The 16,751-nt window shown below is 52.4% G+C and overlaps 8 protein-coding genes across 8 annotated transcripts in view; 2 read left to right on the top strand and 6 right to left on the bottom strand.

Annotated features, from left to right (window-relative positions):
- Positions 1–365: 365 nt before the first annotated feature.
- Positions 366–1,350, top strand: BBA_07431 (DlpA domain-containing protein; the record flags this gene model as incomplete). Its single annotated transcript, XM_008602528.1, has 2 exons — positions 366–1,004; positions 1,081–1,350. 2 exons carry the CDS (start codon positions 366–368, stop codon positions 1,348–1,350), a joined length of 909 nt encoding a protein of 302 aa, XP_008600750.1.
- A 360-nt stretch (positions 1,351–1,710) lies between these two features.
- BBA_07430 (GTPase binding protein Rid1) lies at positions 1,711–3,912 on the bottom strand (the record flags this gene model as incomplete). The annotated part of the gene is made up of 2 exons (XM_008602527.1): positions 1,711–2,644; positions 2,702–3,912. 2 exons carry the CDS (start codon positions 3,910–3,912, stop codon positions 1,711–1,713), a joined length of 2,145 nt encoding a protein of 714 aa, XP_008600749.1.
- A 1,930-nt stretch (positions 3,913–5,842) lies between these two features.
- BBA_07429 (carboxy-cis,cis-muconate cyclase) lies at positions 5,843–7,112 on the top strand (the record flags this gene model as incomplete). Its single annotated transcript, XM_008602526.1, has 2 exons — positions 5,843–5,989; positions 6,060–7,112. The coding sequence occupies 2 exons, from the start codon at positions 5,843–5,845 to the stop codon at positions 7,110–7,112; spliced, it is 1,200 nt and encodes a 399-aa protein (XP_008600748.1).
- A 300-nt stretch (positions 7,113–7,412) lies between these two features.
- Positions 7,413–9,458, bottom strand: BBA_07428 (d-3-phosphoglycerate dehydrogenase; the record flags this gene model as incomplete). Its single annotated transcript, XM_008602525.1, has 4 exons — positions 7,413–8,136; positions 8,190–8,859; positions 8,935–9,161; positions 9,232–9,458. 4 exons carry the CDS (start codon positions 9,456–9,458, stop codon positions 7,413–7,415), a joined length of 1,848 nt encoding a protein of 615 aa, XP_008600747.1.
- Positions 9,459–11,401: 1,943 nt separating this feature from the next.
- Positions 11,402–11,635, bottom strand: BBA_07427 (uncharacterized protein; the record flags this gene model as incomplete). Its single annotated transcript, XM_008602524.1, has 1 exon — positions 11,402–11,635. One exon carries the CDS (start codon positions 11,633–11,635, stop codon positions 11,402–11,404), a length of 234 nt encoding a protein of 77 aa, XP_008600746.1.
- Positions 11,636–13,458: 1,823 nt separating this feature from the next.
- On the bottom strand, positions 13,459–13,839 carry BBA_07426 (uncharacterized protein; the record flags this gene model as incomplete). The annotated part of the gene is made up of 1 exon (XM_008602523.1): positions 13,459–13,839. One exon carries the CDS (start codon positions 13,837–13,839, stop codon positions 13,459–13,461), a length of 381 nt encoding a protein of 126 aa, XP_008600745.1.
- Positions 13,840–14,229: 390 nt separating this feature from the next.
- BBA_07425 (uncharacterized protein) lies at positions 14,230–14,583 on the bottom strand (the record flags this gene model as incomplete). Its single annotated transcript, XM_008602522.1, has 1 exon — positions 14,230–14,583. One exon carries the CDS (start codon positions 14,581–14,583, stop codon positions 14,230–14,232), a length of 354 nt encoding a protein of 117 aa, XP_008600744.1.
- A 612-nt stretch (positions 14,584–15,195) lies between these two features.
- BBA_07424 (metalloprotease MEP1) overlaps positions 15,196–16,751 on the bottom strand; it is a gene marked incomplete at both ends in the record, with an annotated part of 3,112 nt that continues 1,556 nt past the window's right edge. Inside the window, 6 exons of the mRNA XM_008602521.1 lie at positions 15,196–15,223; positions 15,306–15,384; positions 15,463–15,512; positions 16,194–16,408; positions 16,608–16,618; positions 16,676–16,685. Coding sequence (XP_008600743.1) covers positions 15,196–15,223; positions 15,306–15,384; positions 15,463–15,512; positions 16,194–16,408; positions 16,608–16,618; positions 16,676–16,685 — 393 coding nt within the window. The remainder of the gene's footprint in view (positions 15,224–15,305; positions 15,385–15,462; positions 15,513–16,193; positions 16,409–16,607; positions 16,619–16,675; positions 16,686–16,751) is intronic.

The raw sequence follows: 16,751 nt of genomic DNA, 5'->3' as shown, positions 1-16,751 counted from the left end.
TCTTTTTCTGCATCTTCACAAGCCAAAGTTTCACTTTCTGCCCATCCACCGCTCTTTTTCCGCAGTACAATCAATTCTGGTCTTTGTTTGTGCACTCGAGCGTATCACGGCTGAGCCTTTGCGCAAGGATCAGCCTTTGGTTCTTTCTCGGCCTCTTGTTGACTGCATAGGTACCCGGTCCATCGATTCTGCGCCGCAGCTCTCCACGACAATACCTACACCGAGCAAATCGCGACCGATTGCCTGGCTGGCGAACCCGAGGTTCTTTTTTTTTCTGCGCAGTTGATCTGTGCCCCTCTTCGTCGGCAGCACCGTACTGGTAGTACTCGGCGCGCGCCGCAGCCATACCCATAGCTCGGAGAGCCATGGCCTCTCCGAGGTTACTGGGCCGCTCGGCGTACCGCGAGCTTGTGTGGGCCGCATTACCGACAGCGACTTTGAGAGCAAGCTTACTCTGTGCCGCTGGCCCGCGGGCATATACCACGCACTCTACGCAGCCACGATTAACCCTATCGAATGACCGAGCTGCAGCGCTGTCAGTCACGAAAACTGGCCGCGCACACCATCGAGCCATGTCTTCATTCAGTACTATTCCCGCACAGGCTATTAGTGAGCTGGAAAAGTACACTGCCTGCGACGTCTCCGATGCGCTCCTCAAGCTCAAGGTATCCGGCGCCGGCTTCATAGCCGACCTCACCCAATACAGCCCACGCAACAAGCAAGAGCGTGTTGTTGTAGCGCCCGTATCCACAGTCTTGTTCACGGCCAAGGATGAAGATCCCACCACGGCCAGCACGCGGCCCGCGCCCAACTTTCCCAAAGACACTCACTGGGTCGACAATGCCGTGCCCGGCACATTTGCCGTCATGCAGCAGGCCGTCGGCCAGACCAATGCCATCTGCGGCGGCATCATGGCCCTACGCATGCAAGTCCTAGGCCTCAAGGGGATCATCGTTGCCGGTCGCGTTCGAGACTTGATCGAGCTGCAAAGCACAGAGTTACCTGTACGTTGACTTTCAGAGAAAAAAAAATGATAACATCTGCTGCCAACTACTGAGCATCAAAACTGACCCGAGACAGATCTGGGCGCTCGGTACATCGACCGTCGGATCAGGCGGCAGTAGCACGCCCTGGGCGAGGGAGGTGCCGCTCACCATCAACGGCGTGCGCGTCGCGCCGGGCGACCTCGCCGTCCACGACCCCGTTAACGGCGTCGTCGTCATCCCGCAGGACAAGGTGACGCAGGTGCTGGAGCTGCTGCCCAAGCTGACCTCTGCCGACGACAAGGCCAAGGCCGACGTCGCCCTCGGCGTTTCCGTCAAGGAGGCCTTTCAGCGCCACCGTGGATAAGAGCTGGCGGGCAGTCAATATACAGATTGATGTAGCGAGAGCGGTGCGTAGGAGACAGGATCCGAGTTGGAGAGCTTGTATTCGTCAATTCATTAACATGCTTAGAGTAGAGACCCTTTCCGAGAAATGCTCATGTGCTGAGAAAGGGAAAGTGGTCGATCCCTGCAAGGTGACCCCAGGGACCCAAAGAGACCCAAAGATGCAAACATACAAAAGAAGAAAAAAAATAAGTTTTGAAGAATATACAGCCAAGGCATAATCCATCCAAGAGCAGTCCCAATGATCGCAACATCAACTGTAGCCTTTTTCTCTCTGGCTCCAAACATGTACTTAGCCATCCGACATCGTGTATGCATGCATTCACAGGCCAAGGTCAAACCGGGGCATCTCCAGCTTTGGAGCCTCTTCCAACTTGTTACCCCCGGCGGCTGCCTTGCGCGGGCTCGCGGCCCTGCTGGGCGACTCGTTTGGCGGGGGACCGAAGCGAACATCGCGGACGTCCCAGCCGTCCTCGGCCGCGGCGGCGACCCACGTCCGCAGCGCGGCGTGGACGCTGCCATAAAACTTTTCCTTGCAGAGCCGCAGGCTGCCGCCCATGCAGCGCTCCCAGCCCGAGATGCGCAGCTGGGCACGCAGCGCGTTGCGCGCGTCGCGCGTGGCGGAGCAGGCCACGATGGCGTTGATGAGATCGACGTGCGACGCAAGGTAGTTTGTGGCGTCCCACTCGACGCCGCCGACGTAGGGTGCGGCGGCAACAGGAGGGCGCTCGGCGGCAAAGTGGCGATGCATGTACGAGTACGGCGCAGTGGTATCTTGGCTGCCAAAAAAGACATTGCCGTTGTCGCTATTGTCGTCGCCGGGTCGTGACTGGTCCTTGGGTGCGGCAATGACGTTGATCTGGTGCAGAAAGATCCAAAAGACCTCCTTGGTCACGGAAACGACTTCCTTGCACCACACGCGGTAAGGCCGCTCCTGGTGTATGCCGACCAAAAACGGCAGCGGCTGGTTCTCCTCCTTGGGCTGCGGATCGCGCAGGTGGCCGAGAACATTTTTCGCGCGAATGATGCGCTCCGCGGGCGAGGCAGAGGATATGTACATGAGAAGGATGGAGGTGATGATGTTGCGCGTCGTGAATTCGCTGGGGCCCTTTTTCTCGGGATCAAAGATGAGATGCAAAAGCTTGGGCAAGAGGTCGGCCTGCACGGTATGCAGATATTCCATGCCGAGTGCCGTCGTGGACAGAGCCTTGAGACACAGCAGGTTTTCGTGAAGCAGCGCGTCTTCGTGCTCCTCTCTGTGCGTGTTTGTTAGACAACGAGTTGTATGAGAGAATTCGATGTTAGTTGCTCACCTCCATTCAACCTCCAGAATGCGGTTCAACAGACCAACAATCTCTTCCAGGCCACCGTGCCGAATGAAATCTTCCGTCCAGGTCACCGTTTCATTGCGAAGCAGCAGGCGCAATTTGTGCAGCTTGCCCACCTCCACCAGCTCTGGTTTCTGAACCTTGCGAAGATACGCCACGTAATCACTTGGCCCCTGCGAAAACTTGATCTTGGACAGCACGCTGGAGCCGGTACCGCTCGAAGATTGAGGACGATTGTTTCCATCCCTCTCTCTGGATTTGCTGCGGAACCGACCTCCAATTGTCCCTTCCGTCTTGGCCTTCTTGGAGGAGGACCGATCTCGCTTGCTTCGCGAGAACGTAAAGCTTCGTCCGCGGCTTCTACCACGCGCCCGTTTGCTATTGGCGTCGTCTTCGACGTCAGACTCCACAGCAGTCGTACTGCTGCTGCTGTCACTCCTAGGCAAGCTACCGGTCTGGCCTGCCTTCATCTCGGCCCAATCCTGCCGAATAAATTCCATCTTTATTGTATCATTGAGGTTGCGCATCTTGTATCGTTGGTTCTGCGGAATGTTGCGCCGATCAAGCAGTGCCTCGAGATGCGCCGCAATCTCGCCAGGCTCCATGGGCGGCTCAGCCGTGACAGCGGAACGACTACGGACATGGCCATTGAACCCAGCAGTGCTAACTGGCCTGCCTTGAGTTTCTCCCTGAGAGGTCTCGAGCACACCATTGTTGGGGGAAAGGGGGGCCGCAGCCTGCAGTGACGGATAGCACGATTGTGGCCTGGGCTTTTTCGCTTTGTCGTCAATTGTCGATGTGAATTGTGCGAAGATGGGCGGAGGCTGTGTCGCTGCCGGTTCTGGGGTTCGATTCTCCTTATCGCTAGTGGAGCGCGGTCGACAGTCTTCGGTGCTGGGCCTTTGCAGATTGATGAAAGACTTGGGCCGCGACAGCAGCCCGGCGAGGTTCGTGGACGACTTTTTGGACTTTGGTGGTTTAGTGGGAGATGTTTCGCGGGAAGCAGTGGCACGACTAGAGCTCCATTTGTCCCCCATAGACTTGAGGCTCGGGAACGCAGACTTGGTCGGCGACTTGGACCGACCCCGGCCATCGTCTTTGGTCTTTAGTGGCGAGCGGGAGCCATGGTCTTGAAGGTTGCGTTGAATTTCGCCGAGCGCAACAGGCGTAGCTTTTCCCAGATTTCCAATTGGCATCTTTGATCGGTTCTTCAGTTTTGTACCTGATCACGGTGTCTCGCAGCATTAGCTATTCTTTAGCTGCCGTGTTCGCCTATTTCGATGGATATAGAAGTAGCTGTTGGCGAAAGTGGCAGTGTCGGTAGCAAAAAAAAAAAAAAAGCACAGTAGAGCTTGAAGTCAACGTCTACTCATTCGTCAATAGAGTAAGCAGTTGAAGAGTCCGCCGGAACCGTGAGGCGGCGAACAATGTCTAACCTCCCGACTACCAAGCAAGCCACTGAAGATATGCTCAAGGATAGATGCCCATGAGAATGAAGAATAAACATCCACTAATAGTGGGAAGAATAATACATAAGAAAGAAAAAAATCATGAAGAAGAGGGGAAGAGAGCAAAAAGGGCCGTTTTCCTTGACCGCTGAGAGCAGTACATGCCTCGGGCACCGGATGCACGACGTTGAGATGCGAGCCGTTGTTTATGGAGGGGCGTTGCCGTGACGACAAACCCCACCTTTAATCGTATCAGTGACGGAGCTGCAGGTTAGGTGGGTGACGTACATGCAAGGGAGATGGGGAAACCAAGCGCCGCATAACAAAAGCAGGTTACTTGGATGATGAAATTGATTCAAGACTGTCTGGTATCTTGGGCAAAGTTTCTTTCTCTGTATAGTTGGTGGCAATAGTCGTACAATTGGGTATGGCAGTGCTGCTAAATGAAGCCAGTTGGTTGGTGGCTTACTAGCCTGCTTCAAGTAGGGAGGCCACGAGTTTCTGTTTAAGCCCCCGGCTCTTCCGCAATTTTTCACAATTTGCGTACTGCTAATCCCCTATGTGGACATTCCCTGTTCGATATATAAAGCGAGCGGTATCAGCTTTCCTTGGCAAGTGGCATTCGCCAGGGTTTCCAAACGATCTTCCTTGTGCACATTATGTCGGTGACGGCCTACGGAGAGACAAATGCGGGGGAAAGAGCTAACTAGCTAATCCTTTGCGGCACGGGTGTTGAGGGCGTGCTGGTTGAAGTCTGTGCTGCGGGAAGTGCCGCCCCGCCGGTTGCTGCATCGTTGTTATGAGCGGCCACGATGTAGTATACGGGATACACAATGGTTGGAGACGGGATGTGGGGAAATGAACGAGTATATTCTGACGACAACTGCCGGAGATGCAGAGTCAGGTACAGGAAAAAAGTATGGGTTGTCCCGGTAGCATGTTCATAATGAAATGTAGGAGAAGAAAAAGAAATAAAAAATAAAGCATAGCAATCTTCTTACACCGGTGCTGGTTGTGGGTAGCCGGCCTCGCCCAAACGGTGATGGCCGGCCCGGAGCCCGGGTCCCCCAGAGGTAGGCAGACCGGGCATTGCAGTCTTTGGCATCCCGTCAACCTCTGAGAAACTTTGAACAACCCCGCGCAAGCCAATTTCAAAGCAGACCCAGGAAAAGCAAAGAAGTACAATCAGCAGAAATACGCAAAAAAGCGACGCATCAGCAGGGCAGCAACGGGTAGCAAAGTAGACGGAGAGGAGAAAAAAAAAAAAAAAGGTGGCAGGAGGGATAAACGGTCCAAGAGGCTTGGGAAACGGAAGCATTTGGCTGATTATCAAGACCAAAAAAAAATCGATTTGTCCTAATTATGGCTCTTAATTACCGTAGCATCTCCCGAGGACCCCGCCAAAGATCAGAGCGGCCACCCCCCACTAAATTAGGTAGGTAGGTAGTTTCGGGGTGCTGACGGCATTGGAGGGGCATCTTTCCACGCGTTGCTAAATAAAAGCGACAACGTCCACTTCCAAATACAACATTTTTCTAATATCTGAGAATAGTCAATTGAATGGCATCTTCTATCTCATAGCTTCCTTTTCAACTTTGCTCTTCTCTCGAGTCTTGTCGGGCTACTTGCTCTGTATCTCCAACCACCGCCACCCCACCACGATAACGCATCCATCATCATGCCGATTCACCACCTCATGGTCGGCACATGGACGCCGCCCGGCGCCATTTTCACCTTTGCCTTTGACGATGAGGCTCTCACCCTCAAACTCGTCAAGCGCACCGCCATTCCCAAAGACGAGCCCATTTCCTGGATGACCTTTAACGTACCGCGCTCCCCTTCCCCTCTACAGCGTACTTGATCGCCCGTCCACTGCTAACTCAATGGCACCGCAGCACAACAAAACCGCCATCTACGGCGCCGCCATGAAGAAGTGGTCTTCCTTTGCCGTCGAGTCTCCTACCGCCATCACGCACCAAGTCTCGCATTCCATGCTCCATGACCGTAAGCTCATCCTCACGACCCCAAACCCCCGCGAGTTCTTTCCTCCTCGCCTCTCGCCTTGCCTCCATTCACTTACAAACTCTTTCTCAGCCGAAGCCTCCTCCGCTGACACCAACACCCGCGCCATCTTTCTCCTCGCCGCGCGCCTGCCCCCGTACGGCGTCTACTGCAACCCTTTCTACTCCCACGCCGGCCACGGCACCGTCTACTCCGCCGACCCCTCCACCGGGGCCCTCCTCCCTCACGACGCGCAACACTTTCCCTACCAGCCCTCCTCCGGCATCCACGGCACCGCCCTGTCCCCCGACGACGCCGAGCGCCACCTCTACTCCGCCGACCTCACCGCCAACAAGCTCTGGGTGCACCGCCGCCCCGACCCTTCCTCGCCGCACGTCGAGCTCGTCGGCAGCGTCGACGCGCCCGATCCGCGCGACCACCCGCGCTGGGTCGCCGTGCACCCGTCCGGCTCGCACCTCTACCTGCTCATGGAAAAGGGCAACCGCATCTGCGAGTACGCCATTGACAAAAAGGGTTCGCATATGCCGACGTACACGGGCCGCCACTTTCCGCTCATCCCGCCGGGTATACCCGACCGCTGGACCATGTACCGCGCCGACGTCTGCGCCGTGTCGCACTCGGGCAAGTACTTGTTTGCGAGTTCCAGGTCGAATAGCGTCGAGTTGACGGGATATGTGGCGGCTTTTAAGCTGAGCGAAGAGGATGGGCGGATTGAGCGCCAGATCCTGCTCAACCCGACGCCGACGAGCGGCGGACACAGCAACGCGGTCGCGCCGGCGGATTGGACCGATGAGTGGCTCGCGCTGACGGACGACGAGCAGGGATGGTTGGAGATTTACCGCTGGCAGGACGAGTTCCTGGCGCGGGTGGCGAGGGTGCGGGTGCCAGAGCCTGGCTTTGGCATGAATGCGATCTGGTATGATTGATTATGACATGGCTATGGGTTGACGTAAACAAGGTTTGTATAAGTTAATAGATTAGTTATGCCATTTGAAAAAAAGACTCGATGAAGCTATATAAATGACGAGTATGAGTAACGCCGTTTGCGACAGGCTAGCCTTGGAAGAGGTTTAATTAGACTTTGGTGTAACGCCAGCTGCAAAACTTGTACGACAAGTAATAGCTGACAGCTTTCTTCATCTGCAAAGGAGCCATAATGAACCAACTCATCAAAAATGTCAAAAGTCCGCCAGTACCTGAATAGGCAAAATCAACATTCCTCCTCGTCACTTCTTCTTTCCCTTTTTGCTCTTTGTGTTTTTCGAGTTGCCATTCGCTCCGTACGGTTTTATCGTCTCGGCGGCGCCATTGGCGTCTGCATTCAACAGTGGCGTCGTCTCGTCGTCGGGACGCTCTTGCTGCTCCTGCTCGGGAATGGCCGCGGCCGGCAGCACCTCTAGGTGCTCCGGCTCGGTGTGAAGCGCCGACGCGACGCTCTGGACCGAGGGGGAAATGTCGCCGTTGGTGGGCAGGACGCCGGCGTCGGCCTTGAGGGTGGTGATGCGCTGCGGGTTGAGGCCCTGCTTGATTTTGAAAACGTTGCGGGTGTTACTGCGCGGGTGGGCGGCGCGGTTGGCGGGGCCAAGGCGAAGCTGCGACGACTTCATCTCCTTGAGCGACGTCTTGACAGAAATGGGCGCCTCGAAGCGGCCGTCGGGGCCGGCGGAGCCGTGACGCTTCAGCAGCACCGACACCTTGGGATTGTAGTGCCCGTCGCCTCCGTCGCTGATGGCGCCGAGCGAGCCGACTTTGAGCGCGGAACCGTCGCCCGGCTCCTCGGAACCGATAAGAGTGGTATTGTCCGACGTCTTCTTGGCGGCGATGGCGGTGCCTGCGTACCCGGCGGCGGCGGCGACATCGACGTGGCCGCAGCGAGCGCGCGGGGCGGGGGTGAGGCGTCGGATGGCCTTGTGGACGTCGATGTATACGTCGGATTCGTCGACAATTTCCCTAATGTTGTCAGTTCCTGAGTACACTAAAGTTGCTCGTGTAGGGCCGCTTACTCTCCAATCAACTCTTCAATGACGTCTTCCAGCGTGACGACACCAATGGCACCATGGTCAGAACCGGGGTCGTCGGAGACGAGAACAAGATGCGATTTGCCCTCTTGGAAAAAGTTGATAATGTCGAGACAGCTCGTTTCCGGGCGTGTTTCGACGATGGCACCGAGGGGTACCTCGCGAACCGGTATTCTGTCCTCGGGATCATAGGTAATTAGAGTTTTGACGAGGAGCATGCCAACGAAGTCTGTTGGTTGGCCGGAGCGGTAAATGGGAATGCGCGAGTAGCCAGAGGACAAGATGTTATCCATAGTCTTTTCGTCCAGAATGTGGTCCTCGGACAGGGTAAAGACGTCCTCCATCGGGGTCATGACCTCAGAGACGGGCTTGTCCTTTAGGTCGAGAACAGCGGTAATGATGGTGACCTCGTCCTGGTTGAGACGCTCCGAGAGGTCGCCGAGAGACTTGTGCAGGGTGACGAGGGTCTTGAGGCCGCTCTTTTTGTAGACGGTGCCGTGGTCTTCGCCGAGAATCCAGTCGAGCAGCTTGGCCGTGGGCCAGGCGATGGGGCTGAGCAAGTACATGAGGGCAATGACGGGTTTCGACATGTAGCCACCGATGGGCAGGCCGTATCGGACGCAGATGGATTGGGGAACGATTTCGCCAAAAATGACTGGCGCGCGCACGACTTAGTTAGCTTACAATTTTGACTAGCTTCAAGTTTTGACACGTGGGAGGGAGACGCTACCGATGAGAATGGTACTGCCAACAACGGCGGCGACACCGCCGCCGAGGGTGCGATCGAGGACGACGGGAAGCGACTCGTTGACAATGACGTTGGCGAGGAGCAGGGTGACGAGGACCCAATGCTTGCCCTTGTTGAGGAGGTCGAGGACGCGCCTGGCATTCTTATGTTGCGGTTCTTCGGGATCACCTGAGACGACCTGGAGATAGATGCTGTCCTGGCCCATCAATCTGCCGAGTGTGATTAGTTGTAACCTGTATGAGCTGGAGGGTGGAGCCGAGATTCGGAACGCGAGCTTACGCAATTGTCAGACCAGCAAAGGCACCACCGAGAAGGACGAGGGCCATGGACGTTACGCAGAGAACCCAGAGCGGCGTGTCGGGATGCTCGTCGCCGCCATCGTGATGTTGGCGCTGTTGCAGAGGCGCAGCGGCCACGGAAGAGAGGCCCAGACCGATAACCCGCGCCATGCCGAGGACGGCAGGCCGCAGGCTGGCTATACCACCAGCCGAGGCAGCATTGCGCATATTGGAGAAGATCGTCGAGATTGAAGCGATGTGGAGGACAAGAAGAGAAAATCGATGGTGGTGGAGGAGCAGCGGTCTCTTCTCTTCTCGAGGTTGGGTGGTTGTGCGAGGACGTAAAAAAATGAAATGAGGTTTGATTCTAAGCTTGTGCTTGGGGGGTTAGCCAATTTGTTGGTGTTTGTTGGCGGCAGTGCTACGCTGACAAGGGTTGACCAAGGAAGACGCCGAAATGATGACGTGCCTCAGCAACGGAGACGTACCTACAGAGAAGAGCGCGAGCGCCGAGTCGGCGATGAACACGCGACGATGTCAAAGGTGCAGAGAAGAGGAAAGAAAATGAGATGAAAACGCGGCGATGGGGGATTTTATCTCTTGGCTCGTCAACTCGTGGCCAGTGGAAGCAGACTGGGTGACATTTTGGGGTGGCGGGCCGTATTGGAAAAAAAAGAATGGGCCGCAAGCGTACAAGTGAGGCTCTATTGGGTTCGAAAGCTAGCCACCGGCGCCAAGGAACAGGCAGATCAAGAGTCGAATGGAAAAAGAAAAATGGCGAAAATAGCTAGCGCAAACTTACATGATTACCGACAGAGAGCCAAAGTCCAGAAATTGTCATCATGGCCCGCTGCAACGCCCTATGGATGATAGTTATTAGGTAAATACTTTATTTGCTTAGGTAGGTACCTAGGTACTGGGTATTAGTTGAAGAGTCAAGTTGCCGACTGCCGGATCATTTCTAGCGCCTGAAAACCCCACTAAAGGCGCTGGGAGATGCGTGTTCTGGGTGTGAAGAGGATTCTTGTCCCAGACTTATCCAGTGCTCGGCAATTTGTTTGCTTCTCTTGTTAGAAATCAATATGCAATGCAATGCATGGCTCGAGTCTCGATGTTGAATAGGTGTGGAAAAGCATGCTGGCAGCAAGACGATCCTGATATGCGGGCAAAGAACCACTCGGGTCCGGCTGCGCTGTTCCGCTGTAGCCACCTGGCGGGTCCCCAGGTGCCACTGCAGCCGCTGCAAAACTAAAAAAACCACGATTACCTTGCTTGCTTTTTATTTGTGCCTGCAGAGCGGCTGCTCATCCCATTCTCAAAGCCACAGTATCAAGGCGGCTTCAAGTCCGAGCTACATTATGATAAGGCAATATGTTCGACATTGTGGCGGATTGCTACTCATTGCTCTTCTTCTACGTCTAAATTCATCACAGTGACTAGAACCGCCATCAGTTCCCTCGGTACGAACCGCTACCGTACCTACCTACCTACAAGGGTGCTGTGCCTACCTACTCGCAGGTACCTGCACGCTCAAGAGGCGCCTGCAGTGTCACGCATCACGGCATCATCACTGCGTCGCTGCATATAAGCCCGCCACCTCATCCCACGGCTGATGCCTCGAATGTCGGACATCATTTTAAACAACGGGCCATGGACAGAATTACACAGCGCTAGTTACTTTGCTAGCTTCTCCCCCACATGCAATCCTACCGCCCTGCAGCTTACCCTGACGATCCATGTTGTGCCCAAAGCACTTCGACCCGCTGTCCCTCCGTACACTGCGCAAGAATCACAGAAGAGATCGTGAACAAGTCGTACGGCTACGTGGGGTAGAATCAAATCTGTGGACGAGAAGCCTTTTTTTTTTTTTTAAAAAACCGGCAAGGAGACATTCACCGCGCAATAATCACCTGGCGGGAGAAATACACCTGCGCCTTGGAGTTGACTTGGACCACTAAATTTGGGTTGTAGTGAAGAAGTGTGGTTCCCGTTTCCTGCTGCTTAGTTTACGGCTTGCTCAACCAGGCTGCTGAACCTTCCTGTTCAGATTCACAGTGGCATTGTCATGTAGAAGAAAAAAAACGTGATGATATATTTGTGTCTGTGAGCTTTCATGCTGCTCTGCGACTTCAGCCTGCAGATGCATCATCTAGCAACACCCCCAATAGTAGCTAGTTCGGCTTTGAGTCCACCATCACTCGGACGCTGCCTTTCGAGTCCCTCGGGGTAGGAGCAATAAAATTTCCAGTGTTGGCGTCGGCATGGCCATTTGAGGTGCCGGTGATAGATTGTGGCTTATTCTGGCTTGCTGCGGGGATCGGGGAAGTTCGAGTATCGAGGGTGGGAAGGGGACTAGCCGCGACGAGCCCAACAAAAACAGCAATAACGGTAGCTGAGAACTTCATTTTGGAGTAGTGCTTGACTTGAGATGGGAGGAACAAAAATATTGATGATTACAAGTTTTGAGAACACGGGTCAAGGCGACCCTATATACTGCACGACAATACAAGTGAAAGGGCTAAAGTTCTCAGTCAATCATTGCCAACTTTGGTAAATAACAGTACCATCAGTGATTTCTTCGTCTCATGTTGCTAAAGATGTTTTATGTATATGATGGTTACTAGTAAACACCCTAATTATTATCTATGCACATTGTTAATCTCGAGTCATTGCGCGCGTCTGTATACAACATTGCTCAGGTTAAATCTTGGTCCTTGCTCCACTGGCATTACAAAGTGCGTCAGAAATAGACACAACGTATCTTTATGCATTTAGTAATCCATCAATATGTTTTCCATGGCATGCTCCATGCACATGTCGATCGCGCCGAATGTTCTGATGGGTGTCGCGGTCGCATTTACTTGTTACGTGCTCTAAAATGTCGGCCACTCGTCTTAAAACGAGGCGCTTGCACCAAAACCCCAATAAAAAGGGTTGGGATACTGGTATATATAGAGCCATACAAACTAGCTTCGTTAACGTAGGTAACCTGCAGGATCAGACGAGCGAGCTACATACTCGATCGATACAATGCCGTAGGAACGTCATGAAAAGCTCTGTCGGCGAATAATGCTAGAGTGGGGAGGTTCAGCTCGTCAACAGATCGTACATCGCTTATTACTTCCGAAATCCCTCCGATGGGCTCTGCGACGCGATACGGTCTAGCAGCTACAGTGTAAGCGTATAGCAATCGACTCACAACTTTACCATAACGCAAAGGGGAATTGGTGAATTGAATCTTGCCTGTAGCCATGAATTAGTCTCTGTAAGGCTGCCATAGAAATTTGGAACCTGCCTTCCCTTTTGATGATAGGCGCTTTCAGTGTCGACCTTTGCTAATTACTCCAGCTCCGCTCACAACAGACGACCCCGATGGCGCCGCACCGTCTTTCCCCCATTTATTTTTTAGATGATGTACCTAGCAGGATCTTCAATAAAAATTATACGGCGGCCCGCAGTATAAGGCTCTCTGAATTACCAAGTAAACAGGATGTTGAGCGTGAGGCAAGCATAGTGAAACGCGGTGCGTTGTCAGAATTCCGGGTGCGGCCTTGCAAACGTCACCTGCCAGCGCGCATGACATCTCCTTTGAAGCTTGAGTGTCAGGATTGGAATATGGTATCTAGGATCGGCGTTTAAGGGGAAGATTTCAGAGCTCAGCACCTCGGGCAAAGCCGACTAGTAAGTTGACGCCTCACGGGCCGAATGGCGCCTGGTCTCCGCTAGCCAGAGTATAAAAGTCGTGGCGGAGTAATTACGCACGTGGCCATCAATCAATCATGTCTTTTTGAGTCTAGCCAGCTGCTGAATAGAATTCATTATTGCAACGTACCGCTGTGCAGCCAAGGAGATCGGGATCACTCGGCACTCGTGAGTATTCATTATGCCGTCTTCCAGACTTGTTCGTACCCAACACGCAGAGAAGGTAAGCAAAAGGAAGATCTGGAAGAAAGCAAGAAAGAGTCAAAGAAAATGGACAAAGGCAAAGAGTCTGCAAGCAGGCCAGTCTCTCGACACTACAGTGGCTTCTCGACTGCTGCCGCGCGCCAAGTTTCCATAGCCATCAGCCATTCATCACTGTCACTCATAGCATTTTAATGTCAAGTTAAATTAACATGGCATTAATTGATGCCATTTAGATAAGAGAGAAACAAGGATTTAAAAAAGCAACTAGAGAGGCTCTAAATTCTATATAAAACGCAAGAAGGACGGCTGCAGCCCGAATTTGCTAGTGTGGCGATGGCACAAGCTTTTCCCCTTGTTCGCCTGTCTTGCATTTCTTCTGCAATTTCGTCGGCTTCACCGGCTCAGCCTTGTACTGATCATAATTCGTATTGGATTGTTCAACTTCCTTCCGTACATATTCCAGCAGCGAGTCCCGCTGATCTCGACACAGTGCTTCTTCTCTCCCCAAATGACGACGATGTTCGACGATAAACTTTAGGCAATCTTGGAGTATGGCGGCAGCCTTGAGCAAAAGCAAAATCTTATGCTCCTGTCCATTGGGGTAAGATCTTGCTCGATCTTTAAGCGTCCTCGCTTCGTTCTTCATGAGTCTTAATGTCTCGGCGAGACTTTCTGGGCTGTTGAGGGGCGCGGAAGGAGCCATCTTGGTGTATGGGTGACTGATTTCTGGCACTATGAATCTCTTTCTAGAGCAAAAAAATTCTTTAAATACTTTTGCGTCTTGCTGACTACACGGATACAGAGTCCTGTCATGGTAACTCTGTGCGCTTCTGGTGATTCCGTTGACGGGAGCGAATCAAGCTACTGTGACTCGTTGCGGGCCGTGTATCACCACTACCGGCGGCTCATTGCAAAGAGAAACGAAATAGCAAACAAATGCAGAGTAATAATCGACTACGATTGAATTGATAGAGCTCATGAAGAGACCGCAGTCTGTTCAAGGAACTCATCAATCTGCAAGGTGAAACCATCGGCTCTTAGATAGAGTGCGAACTAACATGTTCAAGACCTCCAATAATAGGTACTCTATTCCCTAGCTGCCCACAACATCCTTCACCAACGTTTCACCAGCTTCCTCGCGCTCCTTGATCCTCTTCTCAACCTCTTCAGCCCTGGCCGTGTCCGCCTCAGCTTTGCGCATCTTATTTTGCAGAGTGTACACATGAGCCCGCAAGCGCCGAAACTGTGCCTCCCTCGGCCAGTCACGTTGGCGCAGCGGAATGATATTCAGGGCGCAGTCGGCTGCGTTTTCGGCGCCTCTGAGCATTCTCGCCTTGTCGCTGTTTGGCCTGCTCCAGTCCGCCATGTGGCGATCATAGTCGCCCTTCAAGGTAGACATTGTTTCTTCAATCGTGATTGTATTCTTAGGCCCAATCAAGCACGACATTTTGACAGTTTAGTGTTTTGATATCTTGATGCGTAGATCTTTGTTTTCTGGGCGACGAGCTGTCTGAAATATGTGATGATGGGCGTCAACACATGAAAGAAGAGTTTCTTTATATAGCTTCCCCGCCATGCAGCTGTGATTAAGTACATCTGCATTGTACACAATGCTACCTGCTGCCCGTGTTTCCGTATACAAAAAGTGAGCATGGCTTTACGGTTCCTCATATTCGAAGCGAGTTAATCACAGTAGTTTTGCTAGAACCTCAAAGAGAGCCGGCTACAGTCACAAGGACTCCCGCTTTCTTGTATTTCCCGTGTTGCTCCGCGAGCCGTGTCTTTACGAAGGAGACCTCAAGCTCTCGGCGGGATAACAGCCGGGGCACCAACCCTCGAGACCCATCTGATGAACTCTCACAAGCTACGAGGGAAACACGGCTACGTGAGAACTTGCGTTTGAGTGAAGAGACTGACCACATGTAGCGTTGCGCAACGCAGTACAGCCTGTTCCGTCGGTGGCAAACGCAGCCGTCGTTCCAGCTTCTTGCGCAGTTATTATTAGAGCGACACAAAATTACAGGGTACAAAGGAGAGGACCCGTGTCGGAAACAATGGTTTACATGACAAAGACAGCTATGTATAGGCTAGAACAATGTATAGTAATACCAAGTGACACAAACACACACAGCCAAAGGTACTCGAGCACATGAAAAGTATCGGGCCTACAGCCTGTACCCCTCCCGGGTCTTGTCGGGGCGCCGAGAGCATGATGGGCTATCCGGTGGCCAAAGCAGAGCAGCTGCACCTAGGGGTAATAAGGTATTTTCGGGATACTCCAATTAGTTCCGCGAAGCTCCACGAATAAAGGGCGCAAATAGCTTACTTAGTTGGACAGCCCGGACCATGTTACCATATTGACCTGATATATACTCGCTGTATGTTGTTAGGATTTGGTAAAACTTTAATCTAATACTTGTAAACTCGGCTGTGTAAGTGGACCGGACCCGTATCCGGGCCCGGAGGGCGTGTATGAACTGAGACATCCGACGGCCGCACCGACTACAGCGTTAAAGCTCTGTAATCAGAGCCCGAGACAGATCTCTATACTTTAGATTTCCTTCTATTTGTTTCTCATTTTGAATAGATTATTCGTTAGAAGAAGGCATCTGTGAGGAAGAAAGGGGTAACAACCTTACTTTCTATCGCTAACTAACTCTAGAAAGTTGTCCAAAAGCTCTAGCAAACCCCTTGCAACCATTCCTAGTATCTTGAGAACCTAAAAAAGCTTGGAGCTTGAACTGGTAAAACTTTTTGAAATAAGTCTAGAAGGGCCTAAGTCCGTAGAAAAAAAGAGATGTTAAGTAGAAAAGGCCCCCTTTTCGGACGTAACACTAGATAGAAGCGCTGGGCGCGGCCGTCTGCTGGATCGTGGTTGAGGCTGACGGCGCTGTAACCTTTGGGTCACGAAATAACTCCCAGAATTGACGCGCGCGTATGTATTGGCCAGGCGTAAGCTCGGTCATGCAGGAACTGAGCTTAAAAGTTAGTTCTAGAGTAAAAAAAAAAAAAAAAAAAAAAAAAAAAGAAATGATGGATGTGGATGGGGTAACCTACTCCGGGCTATAGTCCATATAGTTGTTGATGGGGTCGAGGCCGGGCTTGTGAGGACAAGAATCGCGAGGCTTGTAAGAAGAGCTGGCCGATTTCTCTGGAGGTGTATTATCAACCGCGTCACCGAGCCCGTCATCACAGCCGCCCTGAAAGGTATGAGCAAGGCCGAGCCAGTGACCGTATTCGTGGACGGCAGTTTTGCCGAGAGCGTAATTTGCCTAGTTGCCGCCAGGAAGAGTATTGATATTAACCTTACTATGATCTAATGAGAGTCCCGTGGAAAAGGAGTGCTAGATATGTTGAGAGCCTATTTCCCATTACTTCCTATAATAGCCAATATAGCTATCTACAACTTAGTGCCCTAGTTTCCTTTCTAAGAAAGGAACCTAAGTAGCACTATTCTAGCCTAAGCCTTACTAAGCTACTAGCTAAGATCTATCTTAAGCTATTACCTAAGCCTCCTTAACTAAACTTAAGTAACTTACCTAAGCTACTCTAATTTCTCTTAAGCTAGCTTTAAAAGTAAATAAAAATGAATCTTTTTAAAAACTATATCTTAAA

Source organism: Beauveria bassiana (assembly GCF_000280675.1).
Source record: "Beauveria bassiana ARSEF 2860 unplaced genomic scaffold BBA_S00025, whole genome shotgun sequence".
Taxonomy (NCBI): Eukaryota; Fungi; Ascomycota; class Sordariomycetes; order Hypocreales; family Cordycipitaceae; genus Beauveria; species Beauveria bassiana.
This window is presented reverse-complemented; position numbering and strand designations above follow the sequence as displayed.